The sequence below is a fragment of the Typopeltis vanoorti genome, chromosome 22, assembly GCF_054136105.1.
Source record: "Typopeltis vanoorti isolate ZY-2024b chromosome 22, IOZ_Tvanoo_1.0, whole genome shotgun sequence".
Lineage (NCBI taxonomy): Eukaryota > Metazoa > Arthropoda > Arachnida > Uropygi > Thelyphonidae > Typopeltis > Typopeltis vanoorti.
This window is the reverse complement of record NC_143570.1, coordinates 89418854-89437053: the sequence shown is the minus strand read 5'-3', so window position 1 is coordinate 89437053 and position 18200 is coordinate 89418854. Positions and strand designations below refer to the sequence as shown.

Sequence of the window (18200 nt, the reverse complement as noted above, 5' to 3'; positions counted from 1 at the left end):
TTCCCATAATGCATACTTCTCATAGAAGATTATTAAATAACTTAAGGAATTCACGACGTATACTGGTATATAAATTAAAATAAACTTTAATATCTTCTTCTTCTTCTTCCTAACATGGAATATAAGCCATATGGCCTGTTCCGGTCTCATGCCATCTCTTTCTTGGTCGTCCGATTCTTCTTTTTCCACTTATTTTGTATCTGTATAATATTTTTGGTAGTCTGCTGTTGTCCATTCGATTTAAATGTTCTAGCCATTTTTATATATACTGTCTTATGTAGTAATTAATTGGTTTTATTTTTAGGGATTGTAAGATTTCTTCATTTGTTTCGTGGTCCCACTTGGTATATCCAGCTGTTTTTCTGAGGAACTTCATTTCTGCTGTTTGAATTCGTTTTTCATCTTTCCTTTTCATGGTGTCCATGTTTCGCTTCCGTATAGTAGAGTTGGTTTTGACAAGACATTATATAGTCTGATTCTAGTGTGTTTTTGTACCAGGGATGGCTTAAATATATTATTTATTATGCCATTTACTTTGACAAAGTTTAATATTTTAGTGTCTATGTCTTTTTCTTCTTCGTTTGATAGATCACATCCCAAGTATCTGAAAGTGTTTACTTGTTCTAGTATTTTATTATCTATCACTATTTTACTTTTTATTGGGTTTTCTCCTTTGAATGCCATTATTTTTGTTTTTTCTTTTGATATTGTCATATTATATTGCTTTGAGATATCATTTAATGATTTTAATGATCTTTGTAAGTCATCTTCTGATGTAGCTAATACTATTTGATCATTTGCAAATAGTAGTGTATCTATCTTCATTTGCGGGGTCATTTGTATACCAAATGGGTTATGCTGTTTCCAGATTGTTAATATTTCATTTATATATATATTGAAAAGCAGAGGTGAGAGGGTACATCCTTGTCGTACTCCTCTTGATATATCTTTCCATTCTGAGGTGTGTTCTAATTTAACTGCTATTTTATTTCCTGTATATATTTCTTGAATAGATTGTAAAAGTTGGTTTGGTATGTTTAAATTGGTTAATATTTTAAACAATTTTTGTCTACTAATTTTGTCAAAAGCTTTTTCATAATCAATAAACGCCACATATGTTTCTTTTTGAAATTCTCTTATCTTTTCTATTAATAATTTTAAAGTAAAAATTGGATCTATGCAGGATCGGCCTTTTCGGAAGCCATTTTGTTCTTCTAGTAATTTGTTTTCTACAATGCTGCTTAGTTTCTCTTTTAATATTCCTGCATATATTTTATATCCTGTATTCAGCAGGCTAATTCCCCTATAATTATTGCAATTGTCTTTATTTCCTTTTTTATAGATTGGGATGACCAGTGCTTTTTTCCAAGAGTTAGGGGTTTTTCCGGACATCCAAACCATATTAAAAAATTTCAAAAGTCTTTCATTAAATTTTTCACCTGCATTTTTGTATAGTTCTATATTTATATTGTCTTCTCCTGGCGTTTTCCTATTTTTCATCTTCTTTATTATATTTTTCAGTTCTAACATTGTGATATTTTCTATTAGGTCATTCTTTGTCTTATAAAATTTTAATTCATTGTTCTCATCTGTCCAGAGATTTTGGAAATAGGTCACCTATTTTTCTAAATCTATTGTTTGTATTTTTATATTTTCTTTTATTTCTTTATTCATGTATTTTATTACTTTATAGGTTTTGGGTTGTGGCTTAAATAAATCCTTTTCTAGTTCTGTTACGAAATTGTTCCATCTTTCTCTATGTTTTTTCCTTACTTCTCGTTTTGCAATTGCACTATTTCTTTTATACTCTATTTCTGCTTTTATTGTTTTGGAATTTAGCCATTTCTGGTAACTGTCCTTTTTTGTTTTTATTATATTTTCTATTTCTTTGTTCCAGTCTCGTAGTCCTCTTTTTCTAATCCATTTGTGCTTTATTCCTAAGGTTTCTGTTGCTGCTTTTGTAAAAATTTGTTTCAAATTTTCCCATTCATCTTCTATGTCACTTGATTCATGTGTGGTTTCTGTTTTTAAGTTTGTGCATTTCTGATATTGTAGTCTAACTTGAGGATTCTGTAATGAAGAAATTTTGTAACTTGGCTGGTAAGAATTTTCAATTCTATGTGTTTTTAGTCACTTTGGTTTAAAATTTATTTTAAAATAAAATTTAATTTATTTATTAAAATTTATAAAAAAATTATTAAAATTTATAAAAAAATTATTAAAATTATTAATTATAAATAAAATTATAAAAATTATTTAAAAAATTTATTAAAAATTAAATTTATTTATTTAATTGACTTGAACCTTATATAGGAAGTATGCTTCCATAATGCATACTATTATACCCACCGAAAAGGTGTGCTTTGCATTATGGGATACTAAAGCAATTAATGAGAGTTGTGAAGATACTTTATGAGCAAACTTTGCTTACACTTTGATAAAGGATTAAACAAGAATACAATTTCTTGGCATCTTTAATTTGATTCTCTTTTGAACAATGGTCCCTTATCAGAGATACATTCATGTCCAATTGCTACAACTACAACACCAAGCTAATCAACAAAGCATTAATTATGACCTTCATCCAAATCCTTCTCTAGAAGAGTCTTTTAGAATTTCCATTTGATGTGTCAAAGGAGTGTGTGAAAGACTTGCAAGACTTTTGCCAAATTAACCTTCATTTCTCCACTTACCTATCCTGGAGTTTGTAGAATTCCATGCTCATGCTGCCTCTTATAGACAAATTGGTCAGTCTGCTTTTACTCAAGCTTTGTTTAGAAGAACATAGAGATCATATTCTTCTCTGAGAGTTATGTCAGGTCTGTCTAGCTATATATCTTCTAATCATAGAATTCAATGGAATAAAACTAAAGTTGTACACAAAAATTGTTGCTTGTTGGAAAGACTATAAAGAAATCAGTTGAGCCTGTCCATTGACTTGAACCTTAAGAAAACCAACTATTTAACCTCCCTGTCACAACATGATTACACATCTATCAAAAGTAGGGTTGAAAAAACATGGATAAGAAGTGCTAGCTATCAATTATCTCCATTAAGAGGTGTGATAATCCTTCACACTCAGGAGAATACTTAACCAGATTAACTTGTATTTGTAGCTGTGTCTCAGAACTAATGAAAGCAAGAAATGCGTTATAGTATATTCAGTGTAGTTGTAATTTGAAATAGATACTAGACTAAATGTATACAATATATTTTTATATTTCTAGTCCTTTTATCATATAATTATAGTTGTTGTTAATGGCATGATGAAATATGCAGCAATATTGCATATTTTAATCTCATCTTCTAACAAATGCATTTAACATTCTTTTATTTGTTTAGAATAGTGAGGCATAAGATGCCAAAGTCATATAGGGTTTTCATTGAGACTTTTCAGTAGTCATACCAGCATTCAAATTCACAGAAATTATATTCACTTAAACTGTAATGAAGATTTGGAAGGGGGCTAAAGTTTAGAAACAGCATTCAACAAAAATTATAATTTCAGATTATTTTTCTTTCTGGAATTATCTTTGAATTATCTGATAATTATCTTTTATCTTGTTTAGGACAATCTTGGTACCCTTCCTCCATTTCCTGGAATGTCTGATGATATCAAAGATGTGAAGGTATCTCTGGTTGTTACTGCATTCAGCCAACAGTTAATGAAATTTTTAAAAGGTCTCAAGTCATCTGATTCTCCCAAGTTGACAGCTTTACAAGACTGGGAGGACAATGAAAGCACCACTGTATGTACTGATATGCTTCAGGATGTTGCTGAGGAACAGATGATTGAAGTGACTTACATACCTTTAGAAAAGAAAGGCACTAGTGGTATATGCAAATTTATTTTGATCTTCTGGTTGAAATTTGAAAATATGAAGGTATATTTATTTTTATGGATAAAGTATGCAGTTTGTTGTTGCAAGCCATTTAATATATGCATCAATGTCTGATCTGCTAGGAAATGTCTTCAAGAGATTACTACTTGATAGACATCATTAAAATAATATAGGGAAAACACCACTATCAACAAATTCTTGATATCTCTGAAGTGTACATATCAAGAATTTGATGACAAAAGCACTGCTAAACTAACCATAATGATATTTGGTGGAGGGAAGAGAACATTGGATAAAATTACCGTGCTTTTAATTATTTGCAATATTTTGTCAGACATATTGCCATCTTTAAGGAACACTGCACAAACCTAAGAGATAAAAATGCTGGAAGAATTATTATGAATAAGTATAATTAAGTGATCTTGGTCATTGGGTTGAAGATCTATGTTTTGATTAGTCTAATGGATATGTTGTGGCAGTCTCATTACACCAATTAATTAAAATTGGGTTTTTTTTTTTTTTTGCAAAGAAATATATCAAAGAAACTTGGAATCTGCTTCTGTTTGAAAAACTGCACAGATTCAATGGATTTGGTTTAATGAGATTGCCACATATCCATTAGACTAATCCTACTAATCCTTATGAGTAATCACACCTGTCTACCACTGGATCTTCAGTCCAGTGGTAGACAGGTGTGATTACTCATAAGTGTTTCATGGTATAAAATGTCACCAGAAGTAAATAATTAATTTACTGAACTTAATAATAGTTCTACCCAGCATCTTCAGAGCACAAATTACATTGGTGATAAAGCACAAACTACTCAATTAGATTGTTGAGAAGTGATTCATTGCTGTTTTTTTGTGCCATACTGTTCTATGATAGCATGTAGAAATGGCCTACATTGATTACAGTTTCTCTGTCAAAACATTCAGTCATAGGAAATGTTAAAAAAGAAACCTTTCACAAGGTTCTACATCAGGTTTGGTCATCGTTCATCAAACAACTGGTGCAAGCTGATTTCAAATACTTTATTCACACCACTAGCCATTATAATACAAATGTGAATTATGCAGCATTGTTTTTCTGTTTCAAATGTTCTTTATCACTCTTAACTTGTTTGTTGCTTAAGAAGTGTGTTGTAATGCACATGCAACTAGTAGACTAAAGCTTAATGAAATAATTGGACAACAATCTAGTACAGGTTTTCAGGTCCTTAACTAAATTGCATAACTGCTATAATATGTTTGGTGTGGAAAGTAAAAGCAGCAGTAAAAGGAAACTGTGAATATAGAGCAGGAACATAGGAATAGTAGTATAATAAGTAAAGCTGGGTATTGTGGAGAGTCAGTTGATGAATTTGTATGGATTAAGAGAAAGAGAGATTAGCAAAAACACTGTGAAAAGAAGACAATGTTCCAACCAATTTTAACATATGGAGCTGAGAGTTGGATCAGCTCTCAGCTCCATATTTTGTTTTATCAGAAATAAAGCAATTGATCAAAGATTAAAGATAATAAATATGAAAATTCTTTGAAAAAGTTAGGGAATGATTCTGTTTAAGTGATATACCATCCTAAGGAGAGCTCTTCTCATGCATTCCTGAATGCTAACAGTGTCAAATGTCTCCTTAATTGTATGCTATTAATATCATCTGTTAAACAGAATGAGAGAGAAAGGCTAGCAAAAAGTGTTTGAGACGGGAAGATAAAAGAGCAAGATATGGGAATCTCTTCACAAAAACTAATTTGAAGGAAAGTTGTCAATAGGTAGTCCATAATAATGCAAAATTATTCTGTAGTAACAATTATAGTATCTTATATGCTATGTCAACATACACAGCTGGAATTTTGATATGATTTTGAAACCTTACCAAATTCTTCTTTTACAATGGTCTGATTAAATACAGTAATTTAGAGGACTTGATAAATTTTGGTAATGATTCTAAATATTGAATTTCATTAAAATTTGCTTAGCAGAACAGAGGAATAATATGTATATAGACAGACAGAAACACAAAGAAAATTAATCTTAATAGAATTCTTACACATTCCAAATTGTACCTTAAAGCTACTCTTATAACAGTCAATATTTTCATTATAGCATTTGCACCTACTGTATGAAGAAGAATGAAGAAACCCATATACAAGTACATCAGTGAAATTCATCTGTATATTAGAACTTCACTGTTTGCTTATTTATTTGCACTTAATTTTTGTGACCCTTTTTAGAAGAGCGATGAATGAGCTGTTTTATTACATATTTTGTAAACAAATAATTGGAGTTTCACAAAGATATATTTGCCATTTTCTTTTTTCACATACAACTGTAAGCTACATGTTTGCATTGAGTAGTACATGTCTACAGCTTATGCTGTTTACTATATTTTTCATGTATGGTAAATGCAAATGAAGTAATGATTCTAGTAAGAATGGAAAAAAAATTTCAAAGGCAGTAATATGAGGAGGGCAATCAAATTGCACTCTGCCTAGTTAATTGAGTAGTGGTATATTCACTTTGCAATGAAACAAGCATTGGATTTGAAATCTCTAAGTGCTGTGGATGTTTGGAAACCCTTTAGGTAGTAGATGATTTTCATTGCTTTGCATAAGATCACCACTTACTTATTGGAGGCTTGAAGTAACTTGAAAAAGCACCATGTTAGGTATCTTCCCCCCCCCCCCAGTTGAATCACATGCGATTCAACTGGTGATATTATCATTAGTTTAAAAAAAAAAAAAAAAAAAAGTGAAGCAGAGTGGGGGATAAAGGGAGAATAAAGTGTGGCCTTGGCTCACAGTTATCTACATGTGATAAGATGAAAATTTATTTGAATCTATCACATGTAGATAAGCACCTGTTTATTCAAGAAGAATCATTTATTAGAGGGAAGCATGAGGTTTATGAACTCTGGGGAAAAATTTATAAAGATCTCCAGAAGAAAAGAACAGAACCTTCTTAATTAGTTGTGCTCTATCTAGTGGTAGGATTTAACTTTTACACAGTACTGTATTATGGATGTCAAGACTAGTACATTCTGAAATTAGGACACTGACATTCACATGAGTTATGTTCCTGAATTAATTTGGCTGTAGACAAATTCATGCTGCAGCTATAAGAGGGCAAAAATAACTTGCAAAGTTGAGGAACTCTTTAGTCCGTTATTTGACTATCAGAATTATTTAGGAATGTAACCCTGCAAATAATGAGGTTATAGCATATTTTATCTTCTGATAATAGCGTATATAATCCAAAAATATATCATCATCAAATTCCTGACATACCTTCAAGGGGTGCAATAGCTATATAATATAATAATCTCTTGATTTATTTAGTCCTAATCTGACACTCTTTTACATGGCCCATAGAGAGGTTGACTTAGAAATACCATTGTAAATCCAATAGACACTAGAACTGAGTTCTTGATTTTTGAGGTAGAGGATATGGATAATCAAGATATTGCTATATAAATTGTTGTATTGAATTGTATAAGCTGTTTTTCATGTAAATTATTTTTAATATAATAAATTACTTTATTTTTAAAGGAAAATACCAGTGTCTAGTGCAACTTTCTGCTTTACCCATTGCTGTCTGTTTTGGAACAGGATTAACAAGAGAAGAAGCTAAAAATGATGCAGCATTTAATGCTTTGCAGTATTTAAAAATAATGACTAAAAAATAAGTAAGAGCATAAATTGATTTTTCAAGTTGCATAAGTTTTAGATAGCTGTATTAAGTAGTTATTTTCTAATGTATATAGCATAGGTCTTGGTTTCTACTGTAAAAATTGTTACTTGAGTTTGTGTTGATTCATCATTTCTTGATACATAACCTCAATAGGTGTACAAGATACTCTCATATTAACACTAATTACAGGTATAGACCATATTGGTCTGTTCTGGATTCAATATCCATCCAATATCCTTTTTTGAGGTCCATCCTGCCTTCTCTTTCCAATTGGCTTATATTTTAGTATTTGTTTAGAATGTCAGGTGTTGACTATTTGGTTTAAGTGTTCAATCCATTTTTGTTTATAACTGTTTAGTTTTTCTTCTATTGATTTTGTTTTTAGTTCTTTTAAAATGTGTTCGTTTTTTTTTAATCTAATAATGTGTATTTTGAAGTTCTTTTCATAAATCTCATTTCATGTGTTTTTATTCTTTGTTTATCTTGTTTGTTTATTGCCTAAATTTCACTGCCATATAATAATGTGGGCACTGCTAAAGTATGGTATATTTTCAAGCGTGTTTCTTTTTATACTATATTTGGGTTGAGTGTTCTATTTATCAAGCCTATAATCTGTAAAAATTTTGAAGTGTAATTTTATGTCTTTGTCTCCTTCATATGATGTTTCACATCCAAGATAGGGTCAAAGCTGTATAACTGAGAGGAGACCTCCACATAGCCTTTAAAGGAATGCGGAGAACCGACCAGGGCTTCTGACCTAATGTCCAATCCTCACCTTCTCGTGGTGCACCCTGTTGAGTATCTACCTATACTGAACGAACGAGGATGGGCTGGCAATTTGGGATTTAGCCGACCAAATTGTATTCCTATTGGTTAAACCAAAATACAAAATAATAGTACAACATGACAAAATTTCATGCCGGCTGGGGCGCTGCCCAGTTAAACAAGGCCCCCATTGTTTTCACCAGGGAACCAGGGCGAACAGCAAAAAGTCAGCTACTGGAACAAATCTGAAAACACACCTCAACTCAACATCACCAGAGTTAAAGATCGGTACTATCAACATAAGAAGCCTGAATGGCAAAGAAATGGAGCTAGCTGAGGAATTACATAAGTACCAGATCGACATAATAGGGGTGACTGAAACAAAAAAGACAAATACTGGTGAGATCTTTCTGAGCAATAAATACAAAATATTATATTCAGGCAATGACAATCAAGCAAAAGAAGGAGTAGCCATAGTATTCAACACAAAATATGAGGCTAATCTTCTTGAATGGCAGACTGTCTCAAGCAGAGTGATGTGGGCAAATATGAGAATGGGGAACTGGACAGTGAGACTTATTTGTGCCTATGGTCCCACAGAAGGTTCTACTAAGATAGAAGTGGAGCAATTTTTTGAGGCTTTAGAAAAAGCAACTGACACAATGAAAAAGGAAAAGTTGGTCCTTGTTGGGGATCTGAATAGCAGAGTAGGAAATGATTGTCAGACATACAAAAATATTTTGGGAAAATTTGGAGAAAAGAGCAAAGCTAATAATAACGGCAAATACCTGTTGGATTTCTGCTCAGGACATGGACTGGTTATTACTAACACCATGTTCCAACATAAAAATGTGCAAAAATTCACATGGAGAGAAGAGGCAAGGAATAAGAAAAGTCTCATTGACTATGTTATTGTTGATAGTGATGTTTTCTCCCTGGTGCAGGACACCAGAGTGTACAGAGGATTTGAAATTGGAAGTGATCACTATTTAATCTTGAGCAGGATAAAATTGAATTTCATATTGAAAAGAATAACTTGTAAGAAAGTTTTAAAGGGAATAAAAGTTGAGCAGCTCTCAGATGTCAACTGTAAACTAACATATACAAAGATTATTTTTTCATATTGAAGAAAAAATGAAAGAGTTTGAGAACAGGAACCAAACCTTGGAGATTCAGTGGCAAGCCTTGAAGAAAACCCTGATTGATTCAGCCAGAGAAGCATGTGGTAAGGTTGTCTGCAAGGATAGAAAAATCAGGACACCATGGTGGACACAGGAAGTTAAAGAGGCAGTGAAGGAAAAGAAGAAATCATATCAAAAGTGCCTGGCAAATAAGTCAGCTTTTGCTCTTAGAGAATACAGAGACAAATGTAAGAAAACAAAACACTGTAAAACTAGCTAAACTAAAGTCATGGGAGGACTTTGGCAAGAACATACAAAATAAATATCAAGAAGGTAGTAAGATATTCTGGAGGTTGTTGAAGAAGCTTAGAAATGGAGGAAAGAGTGCTGTAAGAGGAGTTAGAGATGATAAAGGTGGCATGAAAACAGGAGAAAAAGATATCCTTGAAGTATGGAGTAATTACTTCAAAAAATTGCTAAATGAAACAAGCAGTGAGAGCACAGCAGTAAAAAAACACTCAACAGGCATACAGTCAGGAATTCATATCCATACTTGATGTAGAAAAACCATCAAAGGCTTGAAAAGTGGAAAGGCAGCAGGAGTAGATGATATTCGATTGGAAATGCAGAAGTATGGTGGTATAAAAGTCTTGCAGTGGCTGCACTGCTTAGTTCAGAAAGCCTGGACAGAGGGATGAATTCCCGATGATTGGAGTAGAGCTCTCATAGTACCCATATATAAAAAGGGAAATAAAACTGAATGTGAGAATTACAGAGGTATTTCCCTACTGAATATTCCTGGCAAGATCTATGCAAGAATACTTGAGAAACGGTTGAGAAGAATTGTGGAAGAAAAGCTTGGTGGAGAACAAGTTGGATTCAGGCCAAATAGAGGCTGTCGGGATCAGATCTTCACTTTACGACAAATAGTTGAGAAAGCATGGGAATATGACAAAGATCTATATTTAAGTTTTGTCAATCTGGAAAAGGCATATAACAAGGTGCCAAGAGAGAAGCTATTCAGTATGCTACAGTTATATGGTATCAATGGGGCATTATATTAAGCAATACTTAGTCTGTATTTGAGTCGTAAGTCAGCAGCTAGAATTGAAGGATGTACAGGAAGATGGTTTAATGTTAAATCTGGTGTGAGACAAGGATGTACATTATCCCCTCTGTTATTCATTATCTATATGGATCACATTATGAAGGAAAGTGGTATTAAACATGATATCAGAATTGGAGATGTTAATGTCAGCTCTTTGCTTTATGTGGACGATGTTATACTTCTAAATAAATCTGCTACAAGTCTGCAAGATTCCCTGACTAAATTGAATAACTGTTGTAATAGATATGGTATTGAAGGCCAGCATTAAAAAGACAAAGACAATGAAAATAGGTAGAATAGTTGAAAGTGTCAACTGTGTTGTGATCGGGGAACCTGTGGAACAAGTAAAACATTTCAGCTGTTTAGGCACGATTTTTAGTGAAGATGGTAAATTAAATATGGAAATAGACAACAGAATCAACAAAGCTGGTATAGTAGGAAGTCAATTGAATAAATTCATATGGAATAAGTGAGAAATTAGTCGGAACACTAAATTAGCTGTATACAAGACAGTATTCAAACCAGTTTTAACTTATGGATCTGGGTCAGAAGTAAAACACTTGATCAAAGACTAGAGGCCGCAGATATGAAAGTCCTGAGAAAAATTAGAGGCGTGAACAGATGGCATCAATGGCAATATCATATTAAAAACGAGGATATTAGGAAAGAACTTGACATTGTCAGCATCCAGGAATGCGTTAGCAGAGCTAATCTCAGGTGGTATGGTCACTTAAACAGAATGAGCGAGGAAAGATTAGCAAAACAAGTGTTCTCTGCCAGGTTGGCAGGAAAACAACCCAGATATAGGTGGATTGATACGGTACAACGTGCCTTAGACGATAGAAATATAAGATCTGATAATGATAATATTGGAGTCTTGATAAGTAATAGACTGATTTGGAGGAAAATTGTAGATAGGAAGTTAGTAATTATGTAATTTTTTCATGTAGTACTATCATATCCTGTACACCCCTTGAGGGTACATGTTAGGAATTTGATGATGAGATAATTGAAAGTATTTATCTGTTCTATTATTTTATTATTAATAACTATTTTGCTTCTAACTGTAGTTTGTCCACAAAATGCCATTGTTTTAGTTTTATCTATGGAAATTTTCATTCCAAACTGTTCTACTATAATGTTTAAATTATATATTGCTCTTTGTAAATTGTCTTCCTTATCTGATATTATTACCTGATCATCTGCAAATAATAGCGTATTTATTTTGTTATTCTGGGAAATTTCTATATACCTTGATTGTTTATGGTTTTCAACTGTATTAATATTTCATTAATGTAAATTTGTTTGAGACAGAGGACATCCCTGTCTTACTCCTTGGTTTATAGATTTTTTTCAGACAACTTTTCATTTATTTTTATTTCATTATCTTTATATATATTCAATATTGCATAGTAAAATATTAGGTATATTTATTCTTTGTAATATAACAAACAGTATATATCTCTTTACTTTGTGATATGCTTTTTTTGTAATCTATAAACAAATGATGAGTTTCCAAATTAAATTCTTTCTTTTTTCTGTAAGTAGTTTTAAACAGAAAGCTGCATCCATTGTACAGCGTCCTTTTTCTAAATCCATTTTGACATTCTAATAATATTTTTTCATTGTATATTTTTAGTTTTTCATTAAGTATTCTGCTATATATTTTGTAACATGTATTGAGTAAACTAATACCTCTGTAGTTAGCAGTTTTTGTTTTATCCCCTTTTTTAAATATAGATATTACTATGCTTGTATTCCATTCTATTGGTATGTGTCCATTTGTATATATTTTATTTAAAAATTTTAGTAATCTTTGATGAAATTTTATTCCAGCAAATTTATACAGTTCGGAGTTTATCCCATCTTCTCCTGCTGATTTGCCATTTTTTATTTTATGTAGGTTGTCCTTTAATTCTTTCATTGTTATCATATCATTTAAGGTATTTTGTAAGTTTCTGGTGTAATTCAAGAATTCTTTTACATCTATTTAACAATTTATATTTGCAGTTTCTTTTAAATCTGCATTAATGTGCTTTAGTATTTTGTATGCACTGGGTCTTATTTTGTATATGTCATTTTCTTGATATGATACAAATTTTTCCCAGCTTTCTCTGTGTCTCTTTCTGGTTTCTTTTGCTATTGCTTCTCTTTTTTTATCTTCAGTTTCATCTGCTTGTTTTTTGCTACTTAACCATCTTTTAAAAGCCAGCTTTTTATTTTTAATTATTGTTTTTATTTCATTGTCCCATATATGTAATTTTTTATTTTTATTATATTTTTTGTGTGTTCCTAGACTTTCATATGCTGCTGATGCAATAATTTCTTTTATATTATTCTATTCTTTCTCAATGTCTTCATTTTCTTGTATTTTTTCCAAGTAGTTATTAATCCTCTGTTTGGCATAAATTTCTTATACTTGAATTATTTAGTAGCCTTACTTTGTAATTAGATTTTGTTTCTCTAGTTTTTTTTTTTTTTTTTTTTTTTTTTTTTTTTTTTTTTGTAGACAGTTTGGTGGAAATCTTAGTTTTGCCTGTACGAAATAGTGATCTGTATCAATTTCTAGCTCTCTTCTAACTTTAACGTTTAGGATGAGGTTTGCTGCTTTTTCATTTGCTATAAAGTAGTCTATTATTGATTTTTGTCCTCTTGCACACCATGCATATTTTTATGTAAATTATTATATATTGTATAATCAATGAGTCGCTTTCCATTTTTGTTTACTGTTGGTTCTCCAAATTTTTGTATATTATTTTTAATTTTTTTCATTCCTATTCTGGCATTAAGATCTCCAGCTATAATTATATGGTCTGTTTTATTTAATTTTTCATATATTCCTTGTAACTCTTTGTAAAAGTAATCACTTTCTTCTTCGTTTCCTTCTTCTAGGGCATACACTCCAACAACTGTTAAATTTTCTTTATTTAATTTTAATCGCACTTCTAATATTCTTTCATTCCAGTATGTATAATGAGTTATTTTTGCTTTAATTGATTTATGGATCCAAATCATTACAACAGTTTTTGCATGTATTTGTTTGTCCACTCCACTATGTATGATATTGTAGTTAGCTGTTCCTTTAGGTTTCTTTTTTGTTTCTGTAGGAACTGCAATTTCTATATTTTCGTCATTTAAAATTTTATCTAATTCTTCTTCTTTATGTGCTATGCTTCTAATGTTCCATGTAGCATATTTCACCACATTTTTCTTTTTCCAAATTTTCTTAACTTTTTCCAGTTTGTGGTTGTTTCCCATGTTTCCTGTCCAGTTTGGATTTCTGGGGAGGGGGGGGGGGGGAGTAAGAAGTGAGAGAGAGAGAGTAGAGGGAAAGAAGAGTAGAAGACCAGTCTCCAGATATGATATACCAAGTGTATGTTGTACGAAGTAAGATCAGGTCTAGCTTGGATATCTCGGGTTTGCCATGCCTGTACTCACTAATCTGAGCCCCTGAGAAAAGATACAAGATCTCTGATAGTGGTAACTAATAAGTTTAAATTACTACTAATTTCCTGTTAACAGTGTTCCTCCAAATTAGTCTATTATTTGTGGGAAGTTTTTGGTATTGAGACCACATTATAATATAAAGAAAGAGTTTAATAAAAATAAGCAATTAAAACCTGACAAGTTTCGTAAGTCATAAGACTTCCATCATCAGGGAAACTAGTACATAAAAGGTTTACACAACAAAAGCCTATTAACAATTAATTACACATATTAGATGTTTTGGTAACTTCCCAACTTAAATATAATTGATAAACCAGAATATAAATGGCAAATTCGTTACTGTATGCATGTTGGAACATTGCTAGTTGTTGCTATCATGCATGTTATCTCCTAGGTCCATGGCAGTTAAATTTTTGATGAAAGCAGACCATACTTAATGTAAAATTAATTTGTATTGCATTGTGTATGAATCCTAAGCATTTGCGAAGCTTCTTTAAATTTTCTTGTAAAACAGTTATGATCAATATATGCCATTTTTGTTTGTTTCCAAAATACTTGATGGCCAGTAATGGTTGTGTGGAATGCCAAGCCTGATTTATTCTCCCTTCATTTTTCGACATCTTTTACGTGTTCAGATATGTGGATCTCTCCCAACCTTCCTGTCTGGCCTAACAAATGCTACAAGAGCAATGAATCTCATAGATGCCTGGTTTTTTCATTTTCTTTTCCCACCAGCCACTATAGGACTATTCAAACACTGCATGGAAAACACCTTTTTCATATTTTAAGACAAATATTGGGAACAAAAAGGACTTGCCATGGGTTCTCCCCTTTCTTCTGCCAGCCAACCTGTTTATGGAATATTTTGAAACTAATGCATTAAAAAACTATCACAATAAAACATTTGGTTACATTATGCTGATGATATTTTCATCATTTGGTCAGGAACGGTGGCAAGATCTGATTGCTTTCAAAGATTATCTGAACAACTTGCATTCCAATATAAAATTCACTCTTGAACTAGAACAGCACAAAAAATTACCGTTCCTTGATATCCATGTCGATGTACACGAAGGGGAAAAAAAGGTTTCCTTTTCTGTATACAGAAAACAAGACCTACCACAACAGGAAGATTTTTAAAAGATAGGCATAATTAAAACTTTACGAGACAGAGCATACAATATATCAAACACATCATCTAAAAGGAATGAAGAACTGCACTACCTGAAACAGAACCTCGCACTTAGTGGTTTTGAATCCAAGATGATCAGAAAAATTGTTAATACATCTCCTGCAACTCCCTTACTTAAGATTTCAAGAATGTAATCACTCTGCTTTAAATCAAGAATGTAGACAAAGCGGCTGCATTGCTCCGTGATACATTGTAAAAGTGGCATTTTTACCTTTATAAAAATATCAAGATTCCTATATCCACCAAAACTTCCACATCACCCCCATGAAAAAATCAGGTGTCGATGCGATTCATTGCACTAGTGGCATTTGTTATGTATGCCAGACAGGAAGGTTGGTAGAGAGAGAGATCCACATGTTTGAACATGTATAAGACATCGAAAAAAGAACAGCATTAATCAGGCCCAGCATTCCAACAACCACTACTGGTCATCAAGTACTTTGGCAACAAACAGAAATGTCATATATTGATCGTAACTGTTTTACAAAAAAATTTAAAGAAGCCTAGCAAATGCTTAGGATCTCTACATAATGCAATAAAAATCGAGGCTTAATTTTACATCAAATGTGGTCTGCTTTCATCAAAAATTTAATTGCCATGACCTAGGACATAACAACATGATACCACAGACGTGATAGCAATGTTTCAGCATGCATACAGTAATGAATTTACCATTTGTATTCTGGTTTATCAGTTATATTTAACAGTTGTGAAGTTATCAAAAACATTTAATATGTGTAATTAATTGTTAATAGGCTTTTGTTGTGTAAAACTTTTATCTATCACTACCCTTGATAATGTAAGTCTTACAACTTACAAAATTTGTCAGGTTTTAATTGCTGGTTTTTATTAATATATTATAATGTGGTTTCAATACTGAAAACTTCGCACAGGTATTATTTCTAACCCACCTCTGAGAAGTGGGTTAAACTGTTTTTGAACACTGTCTTTTATATAGCTAGTTCAGTGTTTGACTGATTTCTGTTGTTCTATGTTACATCTATCCAGTTGACTTCCTAACCAGCATTGTTTATTCTATTGTCTATCACCATATTTAAGTTTGCCTTTTTCAATAAAAATTGTTCCTAAATAGTTGAAATATTTTATGTTCTATAGATTCCTTCTGAATCCAGAAGTGGAAAACATTACATTGCAATTTTCACGGTCTTTGTCTTTTTATTGCTGATGTTCATAGTAACTTTCTTACAACACTTATTCAGTTTCATTAAGGAATCCTGCAGCTGGTAATGGATTTATTCCTAAATGACTATCATGAAGTTGCTCCAAAAATTATTATTGATTGCATTTTCAGCTCTTTCATTCTTTCAATATTTCCCATACTAAGATCACTCATTAATATTATTATCTTTGTAAGTGCACACATTATTACTACTACCGTTACAGTAAATACTCCTATTCTGAGTAAGGATTCAATGTTATCATTGCCCCAATAGTCTAAATCTTCCTGATAAGCACTATTAGTTTAATCTTCCTGATAGGCACCATTAAAAGAGAAGGGGAATAAAACATCCCCTTTTAATGTTCAGTCTCTGCTAATAACATAGTTACCATTATGCACTTTAATATCATGAACATCATCATTATAAATGCAAAGAATCTTCTGTACTCTCATAAACCCCTGTTTTAATCTTTTGTTCCTACTCACCCATTTGTCTTACAACTTTATTTAAATTACTTTAGGCAAAGATATATATATATATATATATATATATAGAGAGAGAGAGAGAGAGAGAGTGACATTCTTGTGATTAAACCTATATAAAATATTCCCTTCCTCTCTTACCACAAAATTACTTTAGATTTTAATGCCAGTATCTTAAAAGTATGTTACTCAGAATCTGTCATACAATCAAGCAAGTCTTGACTGTTAAAATCCTCCACATTGAATTCATCAACTAAAAGGTGACTGCTTTCAACCAAATTGTCATGAACACTGTCTGTCCCTGAGTTGTTGCATTCAATTCCAGAATACTTTCTTTTGCTGAATTTATCACTTCTCTAGATGACTGAGCCATTGTTTCTTTTAACCTTAAGCAGGTAAAAGAAATTCCACATTAACATGTTCTCACTGGATTATGTGTCACAGATGTCATGTATCCAGTGATAGCTCGACCTTGTAACGTCTCTTCCGCTTCAAGCAGTTGGGCATATTTTTACATATTTGGCAGTATATATGACTTGCCAATTACAATATTTTTCAATAGAATTTTTGTGTAAAACTAATATTTATTAACTGTTGTGTTAGAGAAAATATCTCAAAAGTAATGTTTGTTATATTGGATATGGAGACTTTCGACCAGTGTAATTATAAAATAAACTGGGTTTTATTTTAGTTGTAAATATATAAAGATAATGAAATCGACTAGTTTTTCCATTAATGCTTCTGGGTTAAAAAACATAAAAATAAAGGCAAACATGAACTATAACATTACAAAAAAAAATAGGAATTGCTGTTACAATATAAGCTGAAATAAATTGAAATCATGTGGAATGTAGAAGGTGGCGTGAATTAGCTATGGTTTAGTATTGTATGCAGATAGTTGGTTGAAAAGTTAGTCTAACAAACATCTGATAAACAATTTCCAAATATCACACAGAATTAATCCTATATTCCTATTAAGTGTGTCTAGATGAGCATAGTAGATTCTTTTATGTTGCGAGCAGTAAAGTTGTCTTCTATGTGAGACGTGGAGCTTTTATTCCACTCACTGTTGTCGTGTGTGGGAAAAAATGGATAGTTAACCCAGTCCTGAGTTTTGTCTTCTCTGTTGTTGTTGACATCTTCAATGTGTTCATTCTCTCTCTTATTTCAAAACTTCTAGACGTCTGCTCTATGTTAAGAAGGACCACATGAGCATGGAATATTATAAGCCCCAGGATGTTTGTAGAAAGGATTGCAGTCTTTAGAAGAGCGCAGTAAACCTTATACAGTCAAAATGGGTTTGAAAGCCACCCTGATGTCATTAGCATTGAGGACAATGGCAATCTTAATAGAAAGTTTACTACTGTAGAGATGG

The 18200-nt window shown here is 31.9% G+C and overlaps 1 protein-coding gene across 4 annotated transcripts in view; it reads left to right on the top strand.

Moving 5' to 3' along the window:
• Positions 1–18200, top strand: part of LOC150094556 (protein Loquacious-like) — a 200949-nt gene that overhangs the window by 147548 nt on the left and 35201 nt on the right. For all 4 annotated transcript variants that reach the window (XM_090411865.1, XM_090411864.1, XM_090411863.1 and 1 more), the window contains exons 6-7: positions 3570–3834; positions 7388–7524. In XM_090411865.1, coding sequence (XP_090267991.1) covers positions 3570–3834; positions 7388–7524 — 402 coding nt within the window. The remainder of the gene's footprint in view (positions 1–3569; positions 3835–7387; positions 7525–18200) is intronic.